A 23,638-nucleotide genomic window follows, 5' to 3' on the forward strand; every position below is an offset into this window, starting at 1 on the left:
TCCAGCCAAGAAACGACATCACTCTTCTTCCATTTGGAGTTTGGTGATTTATCGGTCTGTAATTTAATTGTTGTGTAAAAAATGTTAGTTGATATGGAAAATGGTAAGCAATGATAAAATATTAAAACATAACTTCATATTCAGTACTTTGCAACAAACTGTGGGTACATATGTAGTAAAAACTTGACAAAACAATGGGTATTATGCTTTTAGTATAAAACAGTGGAAATTAATTGACAGTAAACTCTGTTAGTATTTTTGGTGACAAGGCCAGCAAAAAATATTGCTGTTCATACAACTAGCACAAAATTACCCGGTAACCTCTAATCAGAATTTTAAATTGTAATTTGGAGAACACTGAATAAAATTTTTAATAAAAAAAACTCATCCTCTAAACAAATGTTTGATGTTACACATTGATCTCGAAGTTAAAAAAGACTTTAGGCTACGAAATAAATTGATTGCCAACTGGTTTCTTAATAGGTATAATGAAAGCAAAATATTGAAACATAATATAAAAGATCATTAAGTCTAAAAGAAGGTTACAGGACTGTACCTTCTAACCTAACAAAATTTTTTTTTGGATAAAGAAGTGATTGTATACATATAAAATACAAATTATGGATGTCTAAAATTCTTCAATTGGTATTGTTCAAGAAGGCATATATTACAAAGACAATACTCGGGCCACTGTGTCCGAGTGGTCAGACGACTCGACTCCCACCAAAGCAATCCGGGACCAATGAACAATTTATCGCATGTGGTAAACATGGAGGACGATGTCTTCGGCTGGTGAGGTTTCTCAGGGATCTACTGTTTCCTCCATTTTTCTCATTTCGTCACTTTTTCATTGCAGGTCATTATTTCATGTCATCCGTAAGGGTATTTAGATACCAGGGGCGCCCCGTCAGATGTCTGCACTCTGTGTGCAATACCTTGCCCTTGTGTACCCTCCCCATATGGTACATACTAATTATCAGTGAATTCAACAAAAATGCCATACCAATGTGCTGTGATATGCAGCATTGTCCATGATGATGACACTGGGCTCCTCCAAACTTATCAGCAATTTCTCCATCCAACTCTTGAAAGTATCTCCGTTCATCTCCCCATGGTAGTCTCCGTTCATCTCCCCATGGTAGTCTCCACTCTTCTGACCTGAAACAAAAAGCAAACCAGCTTCCGGCACGAAGCCATTAACCCCTCCAGCGTGGACAACGATGAATCTCTTCCCATCACCTAAGGTATGCCTCTTCACTGTCTCGACAGAATCATCTTGCCATGCCTTTGCCACTGTTCCTGAAAAAAAAAGGTGTAGAAATAACCTTTTGTTACCTGCCAGCATCCATAAATGCATTACATTTCTTTACTTAGGTAGTTTGAAGAATACCTTTCGCAAATATCCATGTTTCATCAATGAAGATGAAGTTTGCACCCGTCGCCTTCAATTCATGGTAGGTTCTCAAAAAATCTCTAATTTGAATCACAACATCTGTCCTATGCAAAAGAAATCGTCGACCATTCACATTCTTCCATGTAAAGTTCATAGACTTCAACAACTTGCAGAGAGTTGATTCACCTCCCACGAAGTCCAACTCATTCTCTCTAATTTCTTTCAAAATGGAAGACAACGTGATGTGGAGGCCTGTAAAGTTTAAGAAACTGCCTTCAGATAAACAATAATCATGCCTAATGTAAGAAAGTATACTTCATGATTATGGTATTGTCAAACATTGTAAATTCTGTTGAAGAATTGCCGGATATGTAAAGTACATGCTAATATATTTTCGTCAGTTTACTCATAATGTGCCAAAACTGTTTGTGTAGCTTTTTAAGACACACAGAGCAAAAATATTCTACACTAAAAGGTATGAAAAAATTCTTCACCGGAGAAAACATGTGTGAGGAAAATAGTGCATTACAAATAGGCTACAGCCTCACAGCCACAGAGCACAAAACAGAACAAAGTTTAAAGTTACAATGGAGAATGAAAAGGAAAGGAAATTATCGCAAAATGAATAATATTATACGTTGGCAGCATATTTTATCCTTAATGTATTGCTTTGAACCGTCAGTTGGGATTTGGTACAACCTTCAATATTATCCGTAGTGGTACATTACTTATTTTTCCATTGAGGCCATTAAAATCTATAATTTACAACAGCAGTTTGTAAATTATAAATACCATTTGTCTAACCAATATATAACACAATACATTGCACTAAAAAAAAATTTAATGAACCTATGAAATATAACTGAGAAGTATTCTTGAAATTTGAAAGCTATGGTACTGCAAAGAAATTTATAACCAACTATAGGTATTTATTATACACACATATTTTCAAATATTCAAATGCTGTATCTTTTTATGGTTACAGGTGTTAACAAAAAGTCATGACAACAACCTACGTAGAGTTGAATTTATACTCAAGTTTTTTAAAATGCATTCTAATTATTGACAATTATGTTTCCTAACCTAACCAAAATTTACCAAACCTAATTTCATGTAAATAAACCTCATTTGGGTTGGGTTAGGTTACATTATGTTGGTTGAGGATAGGTTATGTTAGGTTAGTATCTGTGTACATGACCTTACATTTAATATGTTTTGCTTGTGGGACATTACTAATCTACGAAAATCGGAAGTAATAAACATGAGTACCATGAATTTTTTTACTGGTGACTCATTCTCGTAACAAAAGAAGCTTTTTTCATTAATAAAGCTTGCCTGTATTATCAATAGTTTAGGGAGTACGTATATCATGTGTTGCTAAACTTAACCTGTAAACATAAATATAATGATTTAACGAGATTTGTGATTTCAGTAATTATTTTAACAGATCTTTGGAAAAATTATTCCTTAAGAGTATCGAGAATCAGTGCTTTTATCTCACTGCAACAATATAATAAATACCCTTCCTCTCTACACACAATGAAAATGAAAATTTAATGTGATTACCTTGGCTGTACATTCTGTAGATGGTCCGGCGAATGGCACCAATGGTGAAGTCATCTATGCTTGAGGGTGACTTTCCAAACTGTGGTCTCTTCTTGCGCTTCTTACCTGGCGTACCAACGTGGTCCAATTCCAAGCGATAGTACCTAGTACAAATAAACTATGTTCAGTGAATTGTACACATGGAAATTGATTCTCACTATGAAAATAAATAAAAACGAAACACGTACAAAAAATTATTGATGCTTAGGCGTAATACTTTAATTTCTGTAAAAGAGCCATCATTAAGGCTCGTTTTCACGTTACCATTTATCATGATAGTATATGATAGGAACTGCTGTGTATATGTACATTTTTTACTTGTTCATCATCCATAAGTCTTATATCCTTGAGTTGTTACTCTGTGTAGGATCTACAAATTGAATATAAAATAAAAATAAAAGTACTCAAATTGGGATGTATAAAATGCAGTAGGAATGAATAGTATTTGTTGACAAGAGCAAAACACTTATGAATATGCTATCATGACAGAACAACAGTTACTATCAAAACTGTTTACACTGCAAGGGTTATTATTGTGAGGATAATTTTCTTAATGTATTAAATTCATTATGCAATGATCTATAGGCCTAATGTATGTATATCTAATTCAAAACATTTTATTACTCAGGTTCATGAAATATATGTGCAATTGGCTTATAATTTAAATGTATGTGTATATTTATCCTCAAACTTATGCTTTATTTTGTTCATTGTACTGACAACTACTTTTAAGTGAGCCTACGTGCTGAAAAAATGAAGGTTTAATAATAACAAACAAACAATAAAAAACATTCCATATAGAAGTTACACTGGTGATTTACATGTATGCAAAGTAACTGTGACAAAGTATGTATTAACCCATGCAAAAAATAAATTCCAAGGACATTATAAAAAAATTAATCTTAGATTTTAAAATAATGCAAAAAAGCCTACATATTATATCGTCCACTAGAATTGATACTGTAATAAAACTCATGAAGCTATCAGTATTTTTATCAAAAATCTACTAATAGTGTGTGTACTAGCCAAAAAGAATTAGCTACCAACTACATTGTAAAAATTCCTACCTACGCAAACTCAAATAGATCATTAAATGCAGCTTAGAAGCAATAATTTAAAAAAAAATTATCATACCGATTTTATAATCTCTAATGTTTACCAAACATACGGGTATTTTTCGCAAAACAAAATATTATAATAATTTTCAGAAAGACTGCACTAAAATGTAAACACAATTATACATTTTTTACTTGAATTAAATTAATGATATACATTAATTGCTATTTTTTAGTCGGTGAACCTCCTCCTCCTTGATGTTGTGGGTTTAAAATGCTTACAAATGAAAGAAAACGCTACGCATTGTTTACACAATCATGTTTACAGTATTTAATTGTAGGCCTATACTGACCTCTAGGGACCTATGTATTATTTAATGTGCTGTCTTGAACAGCCCTGCAACCTTTTCCACGGGTGCACAGCAGATAAATCCATTACCTAATATATAACCGAAAATATAAGAACGTGTCTGTTCGTAATTTGCCCGACATTCAAAACAAGAAAGCTGCGAGGAAGGTACTTTTACACTATTTTACAAACACGCCCCAACCTAACGGAACGTTTTCACGCACATACTTTCATAACGTGTTAATTAGTCACTTACTTTTTCACGGTCGTGACGCCCAGATCTAGAAGAAATGCTGTCATTTCTGCGACATCACCCTGTTCCAGTTAACCTGTATTCATTAACATCGTAACTCTTCGTGCCACGTTGATAATATCTTGCTGTCTCTGATGACCGGTTGTCTCCTTCTTTACATTCATTTTAATAACCTAATAAACCGTAATAACTAACACATAGTTACACTGTAAAAGCAATAGTTCACTACAAGTTACAATTAAGACAACCCTTTAAAATTAGAAAATTAATTAGTACACAAATACACTGGATGTTTTCGGAAAATCAGAAGTCGTTTTGAGCAAACAAGCGTTCAACATGGCTCGGGCCGACACACAGTTACGTAGGTGATTCATCCGCAACAGCTTGCAACGTCATCTGTAAACAAAATAACTTAACTTTCGTATATATTAAACAATATTACTCCAGGATCTGGAAATAAACATATGTGAAACATTTTAAGCAATATTTATCGTTATTTCAGCTGTTCAAAATTACATACTAAGGAACTATTTCTTCAAGTGTGTAGCCAACATACCGATAAATATCGTTGCCACGCGTGTTTAAAAACTTACATATAAAATTAACAAATACAAATTATTTCAGTATTCATACACACGTACGGAAACGTAATAGCTTGATAAATAATGTCGTCCTATTTTGTTAATTTATTTGTCAAACAAATTGCACAATAGTAAACCAAATATTCTTAGTTCCATTTTTCAACAGTTCTTCCCAAAAGTACGAACTTACCGTGCGGCGACTATAGCAACTTAGCATGTGATGTTTCAACTGACTACAATAATTTAAAATGTGTACAAAATAGAAACAGTATCATAAAATCTTCGGGAATCACTATAATGTCGACTTTTAATTAAATAAGAAAGTCTGAAAAAGTTAAATATTTTTGCATATTGTACATTTTGCCGATGTGATATTAACATAGGGCTTGTTAAAAGTATGAAGCACTTGACAAATGTGAAATTCTTAGAAAATAACTAGTTTTGTTTTCCGTAAAATCATGAAATACAGACCAAGGTACAGCTATTAAGAGCAGTGTGTCTGTTCACTTCATTCTCGGTAGAGCACACCCTTAACTGCAGCAGTTCATGCAGAAAATGTTTCTTAACTCTGAATTTGCAAAAAAAAAAAAAAAAAAAAAAAAAAAATGGTGAGATAGCTAGCTACAGCTGCTTCTTTAGTACCACACTGCTCAATTTCAAATAAAAAGGTATTGAAATATTTATGATTTGATTTACAAGTACAAGTATTTATGATGATTTATGCATGTCTTTGTCACTTTAGAGTTATTTACTTTGTTTTTATGTTACAGGTGCCTTTTTTTTTTTTACCAACTTATGATTCATTTTTAATCTTTGTTAAAAGATTTCATAATTCATATTTCCAAAAGTTGGTAGGAAAGTAACTTGAATATTTTTTTTTTATTACTTCACTACTGTTTATAGTCACACATGAAATATAAATAGTCAGAGACTATTTTAATCACGTGGAAAGTTATAACAAATAGTAAATACACGTAGTGATGTGAAAGGAAGGTCCCCACCGGGCTGTGTGCTGCAGGAGAGGCAGGAGATCCTGCGGATCCACGTGGACCAGTGGGAGAGCCCCCCCAGCCCCGTGCTCATCGCCCAGCTGGCCGACCAGGCGGTGGGCTACTGCGGCTCGGACCTGCGGGCGCTGTGCACCGAGGCCGTGATCCAGGCCCTGAAGCGCAGGTACCCGCAGATCTACCGCTCCAGCCAGAAGCTGCTGCTCGACCCCGATGCCGTCAAGGTGGGTGTACGCATGATCTTCACACATTTCATACTGAAATAAAGTTTGAAAAGTAAGGGTGCGAGTTTTATGCGAAAAAAGCATTTTTTTTTAGGTAAAGTTATTTGTAAAAATAAAAACATATGAATGGAAAGCACTTCTATTTAAAAAGTAGAGTATACAGATGCATGCCAAACCATTTAAATGAATAAGTCATGCAACAAAACATTTTGTTCGACTTTAAATAGAAAAACCTAAACTGTGACACAAAAGTAAGTCGGAACGCTTAACTATCGTCGTAGTACGCACCACAAGAAAGCGCGGGCTATCAAATGTAGTTACCTCGGCACTAGACAGAGTCCACGCGTTGCATGCAGTCAGTGAGCTATCTGTATCAACCTTCGACTATGTGTGTGCACTCTATACGGGAAGCAACATAACCATGTATGAATGACGCCTACTAGCGCCGGCTACATTTTTATAAGTGGTACACAGCGGCGACGAAGATGAAAAGATAAAGGTTAAAACGTTTGAAAACGTCTTTAAAAGAAAATTTACACATCAGTCTTATTTCTATTGATTAAATAATTAAGCTGTAATATCCGAATGAATATTAGATTTTAACTTTAAAATACATTGTTTTATACGTGAAATCTACCAATACAAAGTGCTAGGAATCTAAAAACATTATGCGACGTTTGTGCGAGAAATTATTTTTCTCTCCAAATTTTGATGTCTTAAAATACCAGTGTGATGATTTTGCTATAAAACACGGTATTCAAATTTGGTGGTCAAATATAAAAAATAAAAAATTGTGAATATTTATAAGCATATCTGTTTAATTTCTAGTGGTTGAAAGTGATTCTTTATTACCACATTTTTTATGTAATTTCTAATCTACTGATATACATTCGTATTAAAAGGTACTGACTCCATGCATGTTTAAAGTTTTTATTCTGAGAAACTAAAATTAACTGTTTTAATTAAATAACTGTGCCACGGTAGCTTGACAGTAGTAAACACAATGCCATTTCCAAGTGAAACAGAATGTGCGACGAGAAACAAAAGAGGCTTATCAGTAGGGCCTGGAAAATTTCGGTGTTTTCAATATGCAAAAAGCGGTACTTTCAAATTAGAAAAGCGGTGGTTTAAAGTTGGTATTTTCGTTATGCAATGGAAATTTTACCGGTATTTTAAATGTTGACTAAATTGTGCAGTTATTGAATATAATAGTTTACATATTTAATAAACAATCTATGTATACTAGGAATAGGCTAATATGCATAATAACAGCCAATTAAATCCAAAACAGTTACACAAAACAGACACGTTGCTATAGATGTTTGCAACTACAAATTTTCTTTCTTTTTTTTTTTTTTTTTGGCTGCCAATGCCACATGCTTAGCCGACTTTAGGTGTTTGTCAATGAAATCTTTTCTATCCCATGAAACTTTACAGTTGCAAAATTTGCACATCACTGTGCTATTGTCAGTACAATAAAACCCATGTTTCTGAAACTGATATGCTCGTATTTAATGGAGTGGAGGAACACGGGGTTGCCACTTGAACAAACCCCAGCGCACAAATGAGAAGAAACTTAGTGTGAACTATACCCCAGATCAATTTTGAGCATCAAAACCATACACGAACACGGCTTATGTAAAAATAAGGTAATTATGCTGAAACACAAGACTTGGGTTAAAGGATACTTTAACCTTGTGTGGATCAAGTAGAAAACATTCGGCTATAAACGAAAGAAATAAGAACAATGCTATCCTGAAATGCTGTGACATGTTTTTGGAGTAGATAATCACAGCGACAGACCGACAGGATGCGCTCCCGCCCTTGCCGTCAGCGATGTTTATTTTGACAGCTCAAGCAATTATCTTTTCCACGTCCCTTCGCAGCGTAAAAAAAAAAAGAGAAAAAAAACACGCTGACAGTTTCTCACGCAGAAGGTTGAAATAAGGGAGGGAATGTGTTGAAATGTTAGTTGGATAAGGAGGGGGGGGGGGAATTGTTTTTACATGGTTTGTGGCTCTGGGAGGGATGAGCCTTGAAGAATTAGCAGGGGATGGGAGAGGTAAGCGTCGCGTCGCGTCGCGTCACATCACGTATGACGTCAAGCCGCCGGGCGGGTAAGATAACATGACAGCTGAGACGGCTTTTCGTGCGATAGTGGAGGCGCCGAGCTCGTCTAGACACTGCCGCGTGGCCAGTCTAGAGGGGTGGTATCTATTTTTAGACATCTTTTGTATGCCTGGCTGCTTACAGTACAGCTCTCGCCAAGATAAACGTGAACGCATAGAGCCCAACAAAGTGTAACAGACTTGTTTTTCAGCCGATTTTACTCAAATTTTCGACTTTCTCTGCTTAAATTTTTCCTGTTTTCTCAATAAACGGTCATATAAACGGAATGGACGCATCAGAGGGGGCTCGCATCGGCGGGATTCTACTGTAATGGTACTTTTCGGGGATATATTCGCAGTGTAATATAGAAATGTTGTGGTTTTCGCGAATGTACTTTTCACGTTTTCATGCGAAATTCGCGCGAATTTTCGCAAAATTCGCGATCGCGAAAAATTCCAGGCCCTACTTATCAGACATTGCCATGGTGTTGGCGTAGGTTCTTATGTTAGTTGTCGCATTATAGCAGGAATACAAAATTAAGTATGCAATCTATATGAAGAGGCGACCCTTCTGTGGGTTAACACGGTAGTCAATTATTCTTCTGCTAAAATGTAGGGGTGTGCGGGATCCCGACGCTTTGGGAAAAAAGTCGGGAAAATAGGCTTCCCGAAATGCCGGGCGGGAATTTTATTACTCCCGAATTTTTTGGGAAATTTTTTAAATATTTACAAATGTTTACTAATCATGTGAAAATGTTTTCTATCAATTCAAACTGTTTTTACAACAATATTTTTTATGGATTCGTACATTTTTGAAGGGTTTCCGTACTATTTAAACGCATGCCGATCGTAGCGACAGCTATGGTGTTCAGTGAATTATGATAATTGTTTACACATATCTAATTGGAATATAAAAAACGTACATGGAGTACCTTAAATATTGTATGCGTTCATAAATATATTTCTTCAATGGTACAAATTTGCAAGATACGTGAATAGTCAGTTATATAACGTTATTGCCGTCACCATCGAATACTTAACCTAAAACCACTGTGTGTCCTTAGACACAAACAAACACATGCACAATCCAATCTTTTCGCCAAAGATATAAGAAATACTAGACTTGCGTTACATAACGAAGCGTAACCGTTCTCATTATTTGATAGCAGTGGTGATGTAGAGAACTGTATTGGCACTATGAAAAATATGAAATCACATAGTTTTACACCACTGCTCACAAGTATCTAAACATCTATGATTTTGCTTTGGGAGAAAAAAATAGTTGTTTACTGTTTAGTTTGGCGGGCTTTGTCGGCTGACGTTACGGTATTAAGGCTTGTGCAAAGTATCTGTTCCTATATTAAAACAAACTAGCAGCCTACAAATAATGGATGTCGCAACCGATCAGCTTGTTACTTGTAAACCTAAAAGTGTTTGGAAGTATTTTGAACGCCTGACAGTAAATCCCTGGCAAAGTGTGTCTTGTGTGAAAAAAGTTTTGAGGTACGAGCATGGTAGCAGGTCTGGCTATAAAAAAAGAATTTGAGGATGCTAAAAAATATGAAGTCGCCGCTGAAAAAAGGGCAAGTGAAGCAGACAAAAGAAATAGCAGCAAAAAAAAAAACTAACTTTGCAAGAAATGTTTAAAGAGCCATCTTCTCATATTATAATTAAAAATTTGCTTTTTTTTTTTTAATTTTCCCGATCCCGTCCCGTTTCCCGCGGGAATATTTTATTTTTCCCGAAAATTTCCCGCAGTACAAAAACCTATTCCCGCACACCCCTACTAAAATGCTTTCCCTGTAATTTAGATTTTGCTTCTCAATTTTATTCTTGATGAAAAATAATGTGCTATAAAACTGAGTTTGATTTATTCTGAAATCCATAAATTTAGCTCCATCCTCACGCACCTGCGTAATCAAATGATGAAATTCTCCAAATTTTTTTTTTTTTTGAACTGATTTCATAAACCTTTTCTTTTTTATGTTCACATACTGCGAGAGCCAACAGAATATTATTGTCGAGATCATCACTGGAATCCCACGGCATGCATTTCTTCGACATCGCGAACTTGACTGATCTGTCTGGCCACCTGATGCAGTGAACATACTGAACATCGTGAACATAGCATAGGTTTCTGTGATATTTTGGAAGACTTGAGTCTTAAGAAAATTATTCTTAAATTTGACTTCGAGTTTCCAAAGCTTCGCACACCCCTTTTAAATAATACCTTGCGGACACATATCACTTTGGGTGTGAAGGACATTCCTTTCTCATCTCTTGACATTTGCTCACCTTGAGTACTGTCTCAAAGTAACAGCGGCTCTGTACCTTTTGTATTTTTCATTATCTAGAGATGTTAATTTGCAAAATGATACAGAAAAAACCTACTTAACAAGGCTTTTGGGAGACATAACTAATTACCACATTATTGGCTAAGTGCAAGTTGTTGGAAAATCTAAAAGCATTGAGATATAATAATTTTTAGTGAAATTATTAGTTTTTAAATTGCTTTGCCCTGGGGAATGCGTGACTGCCGCCTCTCCAGAAGGTGGAGAAAGACCCAAGGCAACACAATGCTGTATTGTTTACGATCCAAATTTTTGGGCTACCCTAACTGTAAAACTGATGATCCGAAATTTTTTTTTCCCAAGGTTTCAACTATTCTAGGCATCCATAGTTTCCAATTGAACGTATAATTGAGCAATTTCTGTAATTACCTAGACATTAGTCAGACAGGCACTAGTTAATTACAAGTAAGCAATGGTGAATTTAATCTGATAAGATTGCTTTGATTTAAGATTTAGTAACAAAATAATCACATTCATCATTCCTATTCTTTATTTCATGTAGTGATTCAACCTCTACTCATTTCGTAGTGAAGATGTGCAGTGTAAGGGGTTTCGTTTGCAGGTGGATCGGAGGGATTTCATTCGCGCCAAGTGCCACATCGTGCCGGCCTCTCGTCGCGTGTCGCAGTCGCCGGGCCGCCGGCTGTCGTCCATGCTGGAGCCTCTCCTCAAGTGCACCCTGGACTCTCTCACAACCATCCTGAAGGAGAACTTCCCCCACGGAGTGTCGTCTCCCCACTCGCAGTACGTGGTAGCCTGTTTCTCCTCGCGTCGCCCGGTCGTGCCTGCCCGCGCGCTAGCGTGACGCCGTGACGCCGTGTTCCAGCTGGTCGCGGCGGCCGGTGCACCACGCGCGGCTGCTGCTGGCGGGCTCGAGCCCCGCGCAGGGCCAGACGCTGCACCTGGGTCCGGCGCTGCTGCACCGCATGGAGCACGTGGCCGTGCACCGCCTGGACCTCGCCACCCTCTACGAGGTGTCGGGCCGCGGCCCCGAGGAGGCCTGCATCCAGGTGGGCTTGTCCGTGGTGTTCCGTGACTATGGGAACGAAAACTTTCAACAAAATTAATCAATAGAATTGAAGCAGCGCCTAGCACCGACGTGCCATCTTGAGTAGACTGTCTTTTTGTTTTCTTCTGTGTCTGGAGCACAGCTATGAGAAAGTCTTCCGCAACGCAGCACACACACAAGCAAGAAAAATAGCCCAAATATACTTAGATATGTCCAAGCTCAAACAACAACAAATGTCAAGATATACACAATATAAAGTTACCGAACACATAGAGAAAACAAATATTTATCGAATCCATGTTTTAGTCTGAGCCACGTGTCTGTAATCCCTACTAATATTATAAGTGCGAAAGTGTGTTTCACATAGCAATGGATCTACATGATTTATTTTTTTTATTTTCATAGAGATAATTTATGGGTTGGAGTGTAACATAGGCTACTTTTTACTCTGGTAAAATGCATGTTTCCTTGTGGGATGAATCTGGAGCGTAATTCTTTAATTACCTCAGGCTCTTGCCGTATATACTCGTGTATAGCGCGCCCTTTTTTCCCCTCAAGTAAAGGAAAAAAATAAGGATGCGCGCTATACACGGGGAAAAAAAAGTGAGGGGGTGAGGCGGGGAGGAGTGGAAGTCGTTAACTGCCGGGTGACGGGTGACGGTTCTGGCCAGCCCCCACACATACGCACAAGCAACAAGGCCTCTCTTTCACACACACACACACACACACACACACACACACACACACACACACGCACGCACACGTTCACAGCACACACACACACACACACGTGCGCGCGCAAGCTCGCACGTCTCTTGTTTATTTTTAGACCTCCCCCTCTACAGAAAGCCAGTGCAGCTAGTAAAATAAAAGAGAGAGAGAATGTTGTCGCCATTCCCCCTCCCACTTCCTTCGCTTCCTCGTCGCAATTGCTTCCGGTGAGTCATCTAGTCCTCCGCGTCCCGTTCCTGCCTGTCTCCCTCCCTCCCGCCCACGTACCAGTTGTGACGATACAGCGCTTCATTATCTTCAGTCTACACAGCAGAGTTTAAGTATTTTCCTGACGCATCACCACACATCAATTTAAATTATCATTTGTTTCATACGTAATTACTTAACAGGTACCACAAAATGTTAGTAAAATTTTTTTTACGGGAAAATTTTTTTTTCTTTGTAATTTGTTGCAAAAATCGTGGTGCGCGCTATACACGAGGGCGCGCTATACACGAGTAAATACGGTATTTGTATTTCTGGTAACTAGTTTTTTTTTTTTTTCATTTGCTGATTCCTTCTAAATCTTCGTGGCAACAACCATTGCATCGGTTGCCTGCAGTTTGGGTTGGATTTGTCGATTAGTTAATATTCAAACTCAATTTTGACGTTGTTTTGTTTACCATGTTTGAGTGTGTTAATACCAAGCATTTTGCTGCTAAGATTGCCGCTGGATTGCAGGAAAGGCGTGATGAACAAGCAGATTGTCAAGCTGCTTTAAGAGCAACTGCATAGCTGTGGCAGTAAGCTTTCTAAATATAAAACTTAATTTGCTTGTTCGAAGCCTGAACCGAAGCTAAATATTGATGTGTGTGCAATGTGCATTTCTTTTTTAATATATCAATACTATGCTGTGTGAATATAAGTTGTTTTTTTTTTGTTTTAAATTTTGAATTTTATAGAAATAGTAAATTATTCTGAAATATGATTATTGAATTGAAATAATAAGAATAAGATTTGGATCCCCACCAAAAAAAAATTCTCACATTGCATAACAAATATGTATGAAAATTAAAAGGTAAATGTAGTTGATACATGTCTGTTGGCCTGCGCAAAGCCACTAGACAGACCCCAGTCAGACGCACTTACCGGGAGCTTGCCTAAAATTAAAATTACGGAAATGCAGACAAAAATATGACTCCCTGTGGTAGGTGTTGAAACACAAAAAAAATTCTTCTGACTTACTAACGATTAGAGGTGGACGGGAATGGCAATTTACTTTGGGACGAGATTCGGTCGTGAAAGATATTGGATTACAGTCAAACCTCTATCTATCGAACTTGCATGTATCGATTGTCCGTGTTTATCGTATACTTTCTACGGTCCCGGCAAAATTGCCATACAACTAAGGTTAAAAAAGTCCGCTTGTACCGATGTTCGAATTATTGTTTTGTCCGCATTGATCGTACAAAATATGTGGTCCCATCACTATAAATTATAATAGATGATCGTTTAACCATAAAGATTTTGCAGAAATAACCATTTCTTAGAAAGAAACCGTCATAAAAACAGTAACGATAGTATACAGTAGTAAAAATCAACTAAAATCTGCAGCCAAGTAATGGAGCACGTAAATATGAAGAAAAGACAAATGAACAACAACTTACGAAGAAATATGGATGATGTACCATAACTACAGTACAAACCCAATTGTTATCCTAAGATAATTACCATAAAAAGAACTAAAGATTCTTTGTTGATACCATAATTACTACAGAAGCACGATAGCTACCACATTTGCACTACAGTTACCGTAACAACCGAGATGTATATTTACCGTGACGGTAATGTATTTATTTATGACATATTAAAAATAAAGAACATTATTGAAAAATAGGATGTTAAATTTTTATATGTACGTTTGGCACATGTTGCGAAGAAATAATGCGATCTGAAAAAATACAGTACTACTACGAAAAGCAAAAAGGGTAATCGTGGATTTTTAGGTTATGGCAGTCTCTTGTTTTTCAGTAATATCGGCCGAAAATTTAACAAGCGTATCGGAAGTCGGCAGAAATGCCGATTCAACTAAATATTGGCAAAATCAGCTTCTTCAGTACAGCTCTACATTTGATGACAGTAAACATATTTCAGACCTCAGGATATTGAAAAAGACTTTAATTTCCATGTAGATTTATTGTGTGTATGTTTTTTTTTGCAAGTGTAAATTGAATTAAGTAAAATACTTCCATTTTTATTTATTTTTCAACTGATTTAACTTTAATGACAAGTAACTGATATATTTCTGACACTAATTTTGAGGTTGAAATATTTTTTAAAAATTCTTAGAGTGAAGTCCACATCTATTGAATGTCTGCATCTACTGAATTTTTTTGTTGGTCCCCTGAAAAACGATAGATAGAGGTTTGACTGTATAGGGATTGGGAGCAGCAGAATTGAAATTATGTCATTTAACTTGATATACAGAAGAAGAAAAATATTTACCATTAATATGTCTCTCATAAACATCTCATCATCCCATAAACCATTAGTAGTACAAAAGATTTCAAGTAGGGATGGGTCGTGTCGATTCTTCGGTGCTTCGATTCCACCGATTCTTCCAGGAATTGGAACCGTCGATTCTTCCGCCAAGTTTCAAGGAATCGTATCGTATTTAGTATGGTACTAAGCACTCTTAATAATTTAGAATAAAAAAAAGTTTTTTCCTGAATGAAACCAGCGATTCATGCAAAAATTACCGTTTATTTCGGCCAGAATATTGTCACAATATTTACGTAACTCACCTTGCACTTCAATTTCAAAATTCGGTAAATTACATAATAGTTATCTTACATCACGTTTATATTGGTTGCAGTTTCAGCTTATAAAAGTCGTTACGATCAAATGAAATATTTGTTTTCCAAACTCTAGAATCATAACCGTGTTTTAACTTATTTCGTGTTGAATTGCACAATACGTAAAGAAAGGAAAAGAAATAAATTACGAATACATCATCTCATCTAGCCAAGTCCGCCATACTTTGCCGTTGTAAACAGCTAACAGAGCGTGCAACACAACAAATGCAATACTATCTATCGTAATTTCTTTTGTTTGAAGTTTTAAAATGGTTAAAATTGGATTAAAACACGTAATATATCACTGTATTTTTATTTAATATAATAATATATTTAACTAGTATGTCTGATAAATTAACTTTTTTTCGTTTGCTTCGCACATAGATGGTACATTTTGACACGGCTGAGCACTTACTGCATGAGATGAAACACGATAGCCTCCTCACTTTGGTTTCTATTAACACGCGTGGTTTCAATTACTATTTTTCAAGAGATCAGGTCAGTTTATTTCTACTATAGTATAGTACACGTATTTCTGTGATGTATATAACTCGTTTTTGCAGAAACACACGTGAAACGGTGTATTAGAAATAAAAAATCATGTCTAAAGTGTGGAAACATTTTACAATCTACCCGTTCGATGACAAATTTGCAATATGCAATTATTGTTACACGAAAATATTAGTGGTGCACCGATATGACTTTACCGATTACCGATTCGATTACCGATTATGAGAGCAATAATTGGCAGATACCGATTCAGTTACCGATTATAATGAAGAAATTTTTTTAAGTGTAATAATGCACACAAAATTTTTTATTCCCATGTGAATTTAATAACAATATTAGGTAAAATTGAGAATACAGTTATAATAACAGTATAAAAATATATAAAATACACTATTAAGTCATTGAAAGGGGAAATTAAATTAACTTCTATTTAAATATTTGTTATTGTAAACAACTTGAACTACAGTCTAATTATTGTAATTTACAATGGGTACGTTTTTGTTGCGGAAAACTAGCATTAATATGGACTATCACATAAGGTTGCATCAAGAAATCCGTTTAACAATGTAAACATGCTGCTTTATTTTGTTCACTTGAGTTTATAGAAAAATGTTTCCACACTTCACTTTTTTTCTCCCTACTCGCCATCTCACTATAATTATATAAAAATGACTAAAAACAAATTCTAGCACATGTGATTTTATTTATGTTGACTGAATATATAAAATTATAAATACTTTTTCACTTTTCACGTCACATACAAATAACAAACGGATAATGTTACCAAAGACGCCCATAACAAGTTTGTAAAACGCAGTGATAAAAACTAGAAGGTATCGGGACCACGATTTTGAACCGCTACTACGACTCGAAAAGATCGATTGTCATAGAATCCACTGCAACTGTTTGTGGTATTTTGATTGCGTGCCATATATTTTACTTCTCTGGCTACACGTAATGTACAAGGCCACTAAACAAAAACGAAACGTAAATAAACGTGTAGGAATAATGCATTTTTTATTGTTTGAGGCAATGGGATTTATTAAACTTAACGAAATATCTGTAATTATGATATGACGCAGTTAGATGAATTTTGTAATATATACAAATATTACCGTATTTCGTCCTAAAATGTGTAACAAAATATTACACGGTAAAAACCTACTTAATTACGCCGGGACGTAAATAATCGGCAAAGTAATCGTTAAGATAATCGCAGATTACGATTAATCGGTAAGTACCCATAATCGCCGATTACGATTCATCGGTATCCGCATCGATGCACCACTAGAAAATATCTCGTGGGCCAACAAAGACCACAATCAACCTATTAAAACATTTTCGGACTCAACATAAGTTGGACCTATTTTGCTTTGGGGGACTCCAGTGAAATTTATAATGTACCATAAGATTCTATTTTTGATTTATATACTGTTTTTATATTTCAGTTTGTTTTGTAAATACACCTGAATTCTCATTTCTCGAAATTGATGAAATTATAACCTTGTATTGCTTATAAATTAATTAACATAATACAAGCAGCTGAGTTCTCATTAGGATTGCATTAAAAACTTTGTCTTGAAATATAAGTTTGTTTGGAATCATGGTATATTGTATTTTTCCTTTAAGTTCTTTAATGATTAGTAGGGGTAGTCAAATTTCGTTAATGACGAAATCGCGAAATTTTAAAAAAATCACTTGCACATGATGTGTAATACAAATAACCTTACTTGGTAGTGATAAGACGTTAATATACTGCATTTCGTTTTAACGAAATTTGCTGTGATGCGCGAAATCCGTAGTTTTTCACGAAATATGACGAAATCGCGATATTCGCGCGAAATTAACCTTTTTTATCGCGAAAAATCACGTTGAATCATTCTGGAACTTGCACAAAACGTTTATTATTCCAAGAGGTTATATGTGAGACGCCATCTTTGCTTTTGTTTTTCTCTAGCACCCATAGAGTAGAGCGTGGCAATAAACATTATCACTTTAGCTACTGGTGGACAAATCACAGATGGCGTTGGTAGTTACGAGTGTCGAAATGTTCTATGATTTTGTTTTCACGAGTGCGTGTCTGTCGAGTTTAAGTTCTTTATTTCCGAGTGGATACAATATGTCTCTCTTCCGCATCTATGATCGTTTTCCGTTGAAAGTTTTTGTGTCATTTTGGTCATATTACCAAATACTGTAGAGGGAGAATACAGGACAGCTCTATACTAGGCATGTGCGAGAAAGACTTTTTTGAATTCGAGACGAGATCGAGAAAGCAATTTAAAAATTCTCGAGAATCGAGTCGAGATCGAGAAATCTGTACTTTAGTTAACAGGATAATATGATCCAAAAAAGTAAAACTCAATAATCTGACAAACATACATAATTATTCAATAATTTTATCAAGTATCCACAAAAGACGATGAATGAAACATTAGTTTACAAAGAAAGAACACTCCAGTGGCTAGCCTAATTTAAGGTCTAAAGCGGCTATTTAAAAACACCAGGTTTCAACATTTTCAGCCAACAAATTTTCACGCCTAATGCTCACAGTGTTTCCAGCAGTACTAAATAGTCGTTCGCTTTCAACTTGTGTAGCTGGTATTGCCAGATACCTTCTTGCTACTTTAGCCAGAGTTGGAAAGCATATCTTGTTGTTTTTCCACCAGGTAAGTGGGTCACCGTTCCTTGGAATTACATCTTCACGTAAATATATTTTTAGTTCTTCCTCCAGACTTGATGATTTAGTCCTAACTGATGATTGTGATGTCTTCTTCAACACTTCAAAACTTGACCACAGTGAGCAAGTCTCTTTAGCTTCAGTCACGTGCTCCAGTTCTGGTTCAGGACGATAATCATTTTCAGGTTGCTGATGTGAAGTGATGTATTTCGTGCACAACAACTTTTCATGGTCTTGCAATATCACAGTCTTGAATCTAGGGTCAAGCGCCATTGAAAGATCTTCTTTCACACAAGAATATGAAGGAAATCTTGATTTTAAACCTCTTTGCAGTGATTTAGCAAATGCAGTACCAGATTTGCATTGGTCTGTTTGGACATAGTTTGTAAGCATTGCTTCAATTCCATATATCAATGGGATTTTTGATGACAGTGTTGGGAACTTTGAGTAACATAACTTGGTTGTGGCCTCATCTATTGGTTGCAAAATATGTGCAATGCTAGCAGCTAGTTTCCACTCACTAGAGGTGAAGTTCTCCACTGCCATGCTCTCTCCTAAATCAGCAGAAATGGGCACCTGCTGCTCAACAAGACGTGACAGCATGGTGTATTCACTATTCCATCTAGTTGGCACCATTGGCAGTAGCTCGTGAACAGGTTTGTTTAGCTTCACTTGAAGTGCATGCAGCCTCTCACTAGCAACATTACTGTGTCGATAATGGCCAACAATAGCACGTCCTTTTGCTAAAAGTGCTGTAATATCATGTTCATTTTTTGCATCGTGCAGTGCCAACTGTAGTGTATGTGCAAAACACTGAACATGACGAAATAAGGTTTTCCTTATGGCACATTTAAGTTTTTTGCATTGTCTGTTATGACATAAACTGGGACTTGATCAGTTGGCAAATTCCATTCTTCCATTGCCCCTACAAGCTTTGCATGTACTGCATCTGCAGTATGTGAGCCTGGAAAGTGGTAATTGCCAAGAATATGGCATTTTAATTTGAACTCTTCTGTTAGGTAATGGCCTGTAAGCGAAATGTAGCTTTCATGTCTCCTAGATGACCATGTATCGGTAGTGAAAGAAAGCGACTCCAGACCATTGATGACATCTGTACTAATTTCATCAGCCAGTTTGGTTCTTTCCTCTTGATACAACTGTGGTATAACCGTCCTTGAAAATGTTGTTCGCGAAGGAATCTCGTAGCTAGGTTCTAATTCGTTGATTAGACCTCTGAAGCGATGGTCATCCACCATGCTGTAAGGTTGAAAATCACAAGCCATCATGATAGCAATTTTTTTGTCTATTTGATTTTTCCTCACATCGCTGATGCAAAGCTTCTGTTTTTTTGCAACACACTCAAACATTGAAAGTTGTCGACTAGAAGTCTTCTTTTCTTCAGCAGTTATTTTGTTGAATTCTTTTTCAGCGGCTGGATGTTGTTTCAAGTGCCGCAAAAGTCCACTTGTCGAGCATGAAGGCGTTTTAATAATGTTTTTACACAATTTACATTCGCCACCTTCTTTCTTTTTTAAATAAAAGTCCCATATTGTGGCCATTTTCCGTTCTTTTTTATCCACACCACTAACACTTTCCTCCATCGCACTCAACATTACTTGTTTTCGGTTTGCAATTACAACTTTACCTTTACACTCACTTAACAGTTTATTTGCCTACTGTCGTATGTAAACATACGTTATTGACTCCATAGTCTATACAGTTTCCTTGAGCCATGGACGGTACTTGATCATGAAAGTCTGAACATTCACCACTATCGATATGTCACTATCGATACGGACCGCAATTTAAACATCATGTTGCTTGTTATATACTGCTGGCCGTGTGTATAACCTAAGGCCATAAAACAAAATGCAATCGCGGAAGAATTCTGCAGTCATGTTTATATTTTTATTTTTTACCGTACCGTTTTACGTTGATACTTGATATTGATACCGAAAATGATTTATTTTTAACTTTAATGTTGGTTTTATTAACGGAAAATAATCATTTTCTTCTGTAGTTTAATGTGATAACCACAGCACAATTCATTGTTTACGTTTACCGTTTCATGTAGTGACTTGTGAACGGAAGTTGTTCGTTTTTAACTTTTTAATAAATTATCGTGTATACTATCGTAACAAGTATATTTTATTTTATTCGATCTACGTTACGTTGAAGATATGTTAATTATTTCAACACGCAATGCAAAATGCTGCCTCAATATATTATATTACCTAACCTATTTCTTGTTTACAAAATTCTCGAAAATTCCGAGCCAAAAAAATTATCTCGAGACGAGATCGAGAAAATTTCTGTCTCGACTCGTTCTCGATGATGCCGAGACTCGCACATCACTACTCTATACTAATAGCACAGCCGCGCGGGCGAAGAGCGTCAGTGCTGCTACCTAGCGGCTCGGCGTGATAACAGCACCCACGGCCATGCATTCCAAGCCTAAAATGTATTAAATTCATCTCGTCATTGCACCTAGACTAATCAACAGATTCTTTTGAAAAAAATTGTGTTGACCGTCGTATTATTTGCGGCCATGGAGATGTAAATTTATTTGCTGAAAAGTTAGTTGCTCTCGATGTAAAAAATAGTTAACAATGAACAGCATATTTTCAAGGAAAATTGAAGTAAAAATTTTCAAAGCATTCTATTGCTAATCATCGTTGGTTTAGGGAATTATCTAATGAATTAATTACATTATCCAAATTTTTTAGCCACTAAATACTATTGATTTGCTATCGTTCAACAGCCTATTGGTTAAAAGTTTTTTTATGAATATGTGCAATATAATGAGTACAGTTGTTCATATAGTGTATAATACGTATATAATAATTATATGTACAGTTAACAGAGATTTGAGCACAATATTATGAAATTAAATAACATGGACATTTAAATAATATTGAAAATTAAAGGGAGATGAAAAAATACATAATTTCAGTATGACATAAATATGTAGAAGTACATAGCGTTTGACACAATGTAAATAAACAATATAATCCTTAAATTAGAACTTACAATTGCACCATCTTAAGCTACCATAAATATTAAATATGTATTAGGCCTAATACCTCGTTACTTTAAAATAACAATATTTAAATAAATGCATTATTACAATGGTACCAGAGCTAGAACAAGTTTTACAAGATTCACTTCCATTGTAAATGAAAAAGGCAAATAATATACAAGAGACGAATATGCTTGTAAAATTGTATCCAGCTGTACCTAAATAGGTAGCAAGAAGTTTATTTTCCCCGATCATACCTTATAACCACTGCTATGCTAGATATTCCATACAATTTACATGTGCATGACTTTTTTTCTTTTTTGTTTTCTTTACTTCGGGTTCTCCCACATTCATCGTAAAACAAATATTTTAATGTCATAATCAATTGTTTCATAAAAGGTGTAAACCATGCTTTTGCGAGGAAATACATTATCTGAAAAGGAATTGTGTGAAAATAAGAAGAAAAAACAAAGCATAAAAATCACTATAATATCAACAAACCATGAAATAAGGCATATTTAGTTAACAATGAAAGCAGGAAGTGGGAAATATTACAACTCACGATAGTATGTTTTTCTAAAAGCAATATTTTGACTTTGGAAAATTTTTACGTTCAATAAGGCAATTTAATTTAAAAAAAAAAAAAAAACAAATATTAAATAATAATTCCTCTCAATTCTGACGGTTACTCTTTGTACTTCAGCGAGTTTAGTTTCAGAGGTTTTCGTATGGCGCGGCCGTGGTCGCGGCAGCTAGGGGTAGTCATCACGCCGAGCCGCGAGAGCGCAGCACCGTCGGTTTCTCGCGAAAACGAGCGAGCTGTCCTGTATTCTCCCTCTACAGTATTTGATATTACCGTGGTCACTGGATAAACATATAAAATGCCGAAAGTTGTGTTTTCGAAAGAGCTGAAGGATTTTACGTAATCAGTAAAGAAAAAGGCATCATGATGTGCAAGTTCTGTAATGTGCAAGTCGACTGGAAAATAAAATACACGTGTGAAAACACTGTAAATTTCGAGCATCGCACAAGGTGAACAAAGCATCGGGTTCTGGAACTAAGCGTCAAGTTACTCTAGAACCATATATTTCACGAATGAAAATTATTACATCCAGACGTACGCCTACTCAGTCTCCGTCGTGGCACACGTTCCTACGAGACATAGAAGGCCATAAAACGGCAAAAATGACATTATTTTGCCGACCGCAAATGCGTCTGGTGACGCAATCGTCGATAGGCCTTAACTCAATCTTTGTTCCTTTCTCTGAATCGGCCAAACGCAGTCCAGAAAAATAGCGTCACTTCCATATTAGCCAATCAAATCATAACTTTCAAAATGTTAATTGTTGTATTTGGGCGTCCTAGCCGAGGCGACTATTTATTTTCGTAGTTGTCACGGCAATGCACGAAAATAAATGCCGGCCAAGAGTGCCAACATATACATGAACGAATACCGCACACGCAGTTGAGGCGGTGAAAAAGTAAACAAAAAAAAAACAATACTCTGTACTGTTGAATAAGTACAGTGTTTTGGTGGGGACTAGTTTGCAGGAAACATATAATAGCTGATTTTCAGAGATAGGTAGTCAAAATGGACTTGAGCCACTAACGTTTATGATCAGTTTCCGATTTTTTTGTATGTAATCTTGAGAATTTTAATTACAAATGCAGCGTGCTAAATTTTAGATGTGAATGTACTTCAAAACATTGTTTTTGATAAATTTCGACCAAATAAAACAATTATTCCATCAAACATATACATGTGTATAAAATTATAATGACGAAATAGTTATTTTTTCTAACTAAACAATTTTTTTTTTCACCGAAATTTGGCACCGAAATAACTCTTTTTATTCACCGAAATGGGCCTTTTTTATTTACCATTTTTCATTGGCCCTAATGATTAGGTACATGGCAATTTTTTTGGTGGA

The 23,638-nt window shown here is 35.9% G+C and overlaps 1 protein-coding gene across 4 annotated transcripts in view; it reads left to right on the forward strand.

Annotated features, from left to right (window-relative positions):
• LOC134533244 (ATPase family AAA domain-containing protein 2-like) overlaps positions 1-23,638 on the forward strand; it is a 161,634-nt gene that overhangs the window by 52,931 nt on the left and 85,065 nt on the right. For all 4 annotated transcript variants that reach the window (XM_063370653.1, XM_063370656.1, XM_063370654.1 and 1 more), the window contains 3 exons: positions 6,255-6,467; positions 11,489-11,670; positions 11,753-11,936. In XM_063370653.1, the coding sequence (XP_063226723.1) occupies positions 6,255-6,467; positions 11,489-11,670; positions 11,753-11,936 (579 nt within the window). The remainder of the gene's footprint in view (positions 1-6,254; positions 6,468-11,488; positions 11,671-11,752; positions 11,937-23,638) is intronic.

The sequence above is a fragment of the Bacillus rossius genome, chromosome 6 (assembly GCF_032445375.1).
Source record: "Bacillus rossius redtenbacheri isolate Brsri chromosome 6, Brsri_v3, whole genome shotgun sequence".
Classification (NCBI taxonomy): domain Eukaryota; kingdom Metazoa; phylum Arthropoda; class Insecta; order Phasmatodea; family Bacillidae; genus Bacillus; species Bacillus rossius.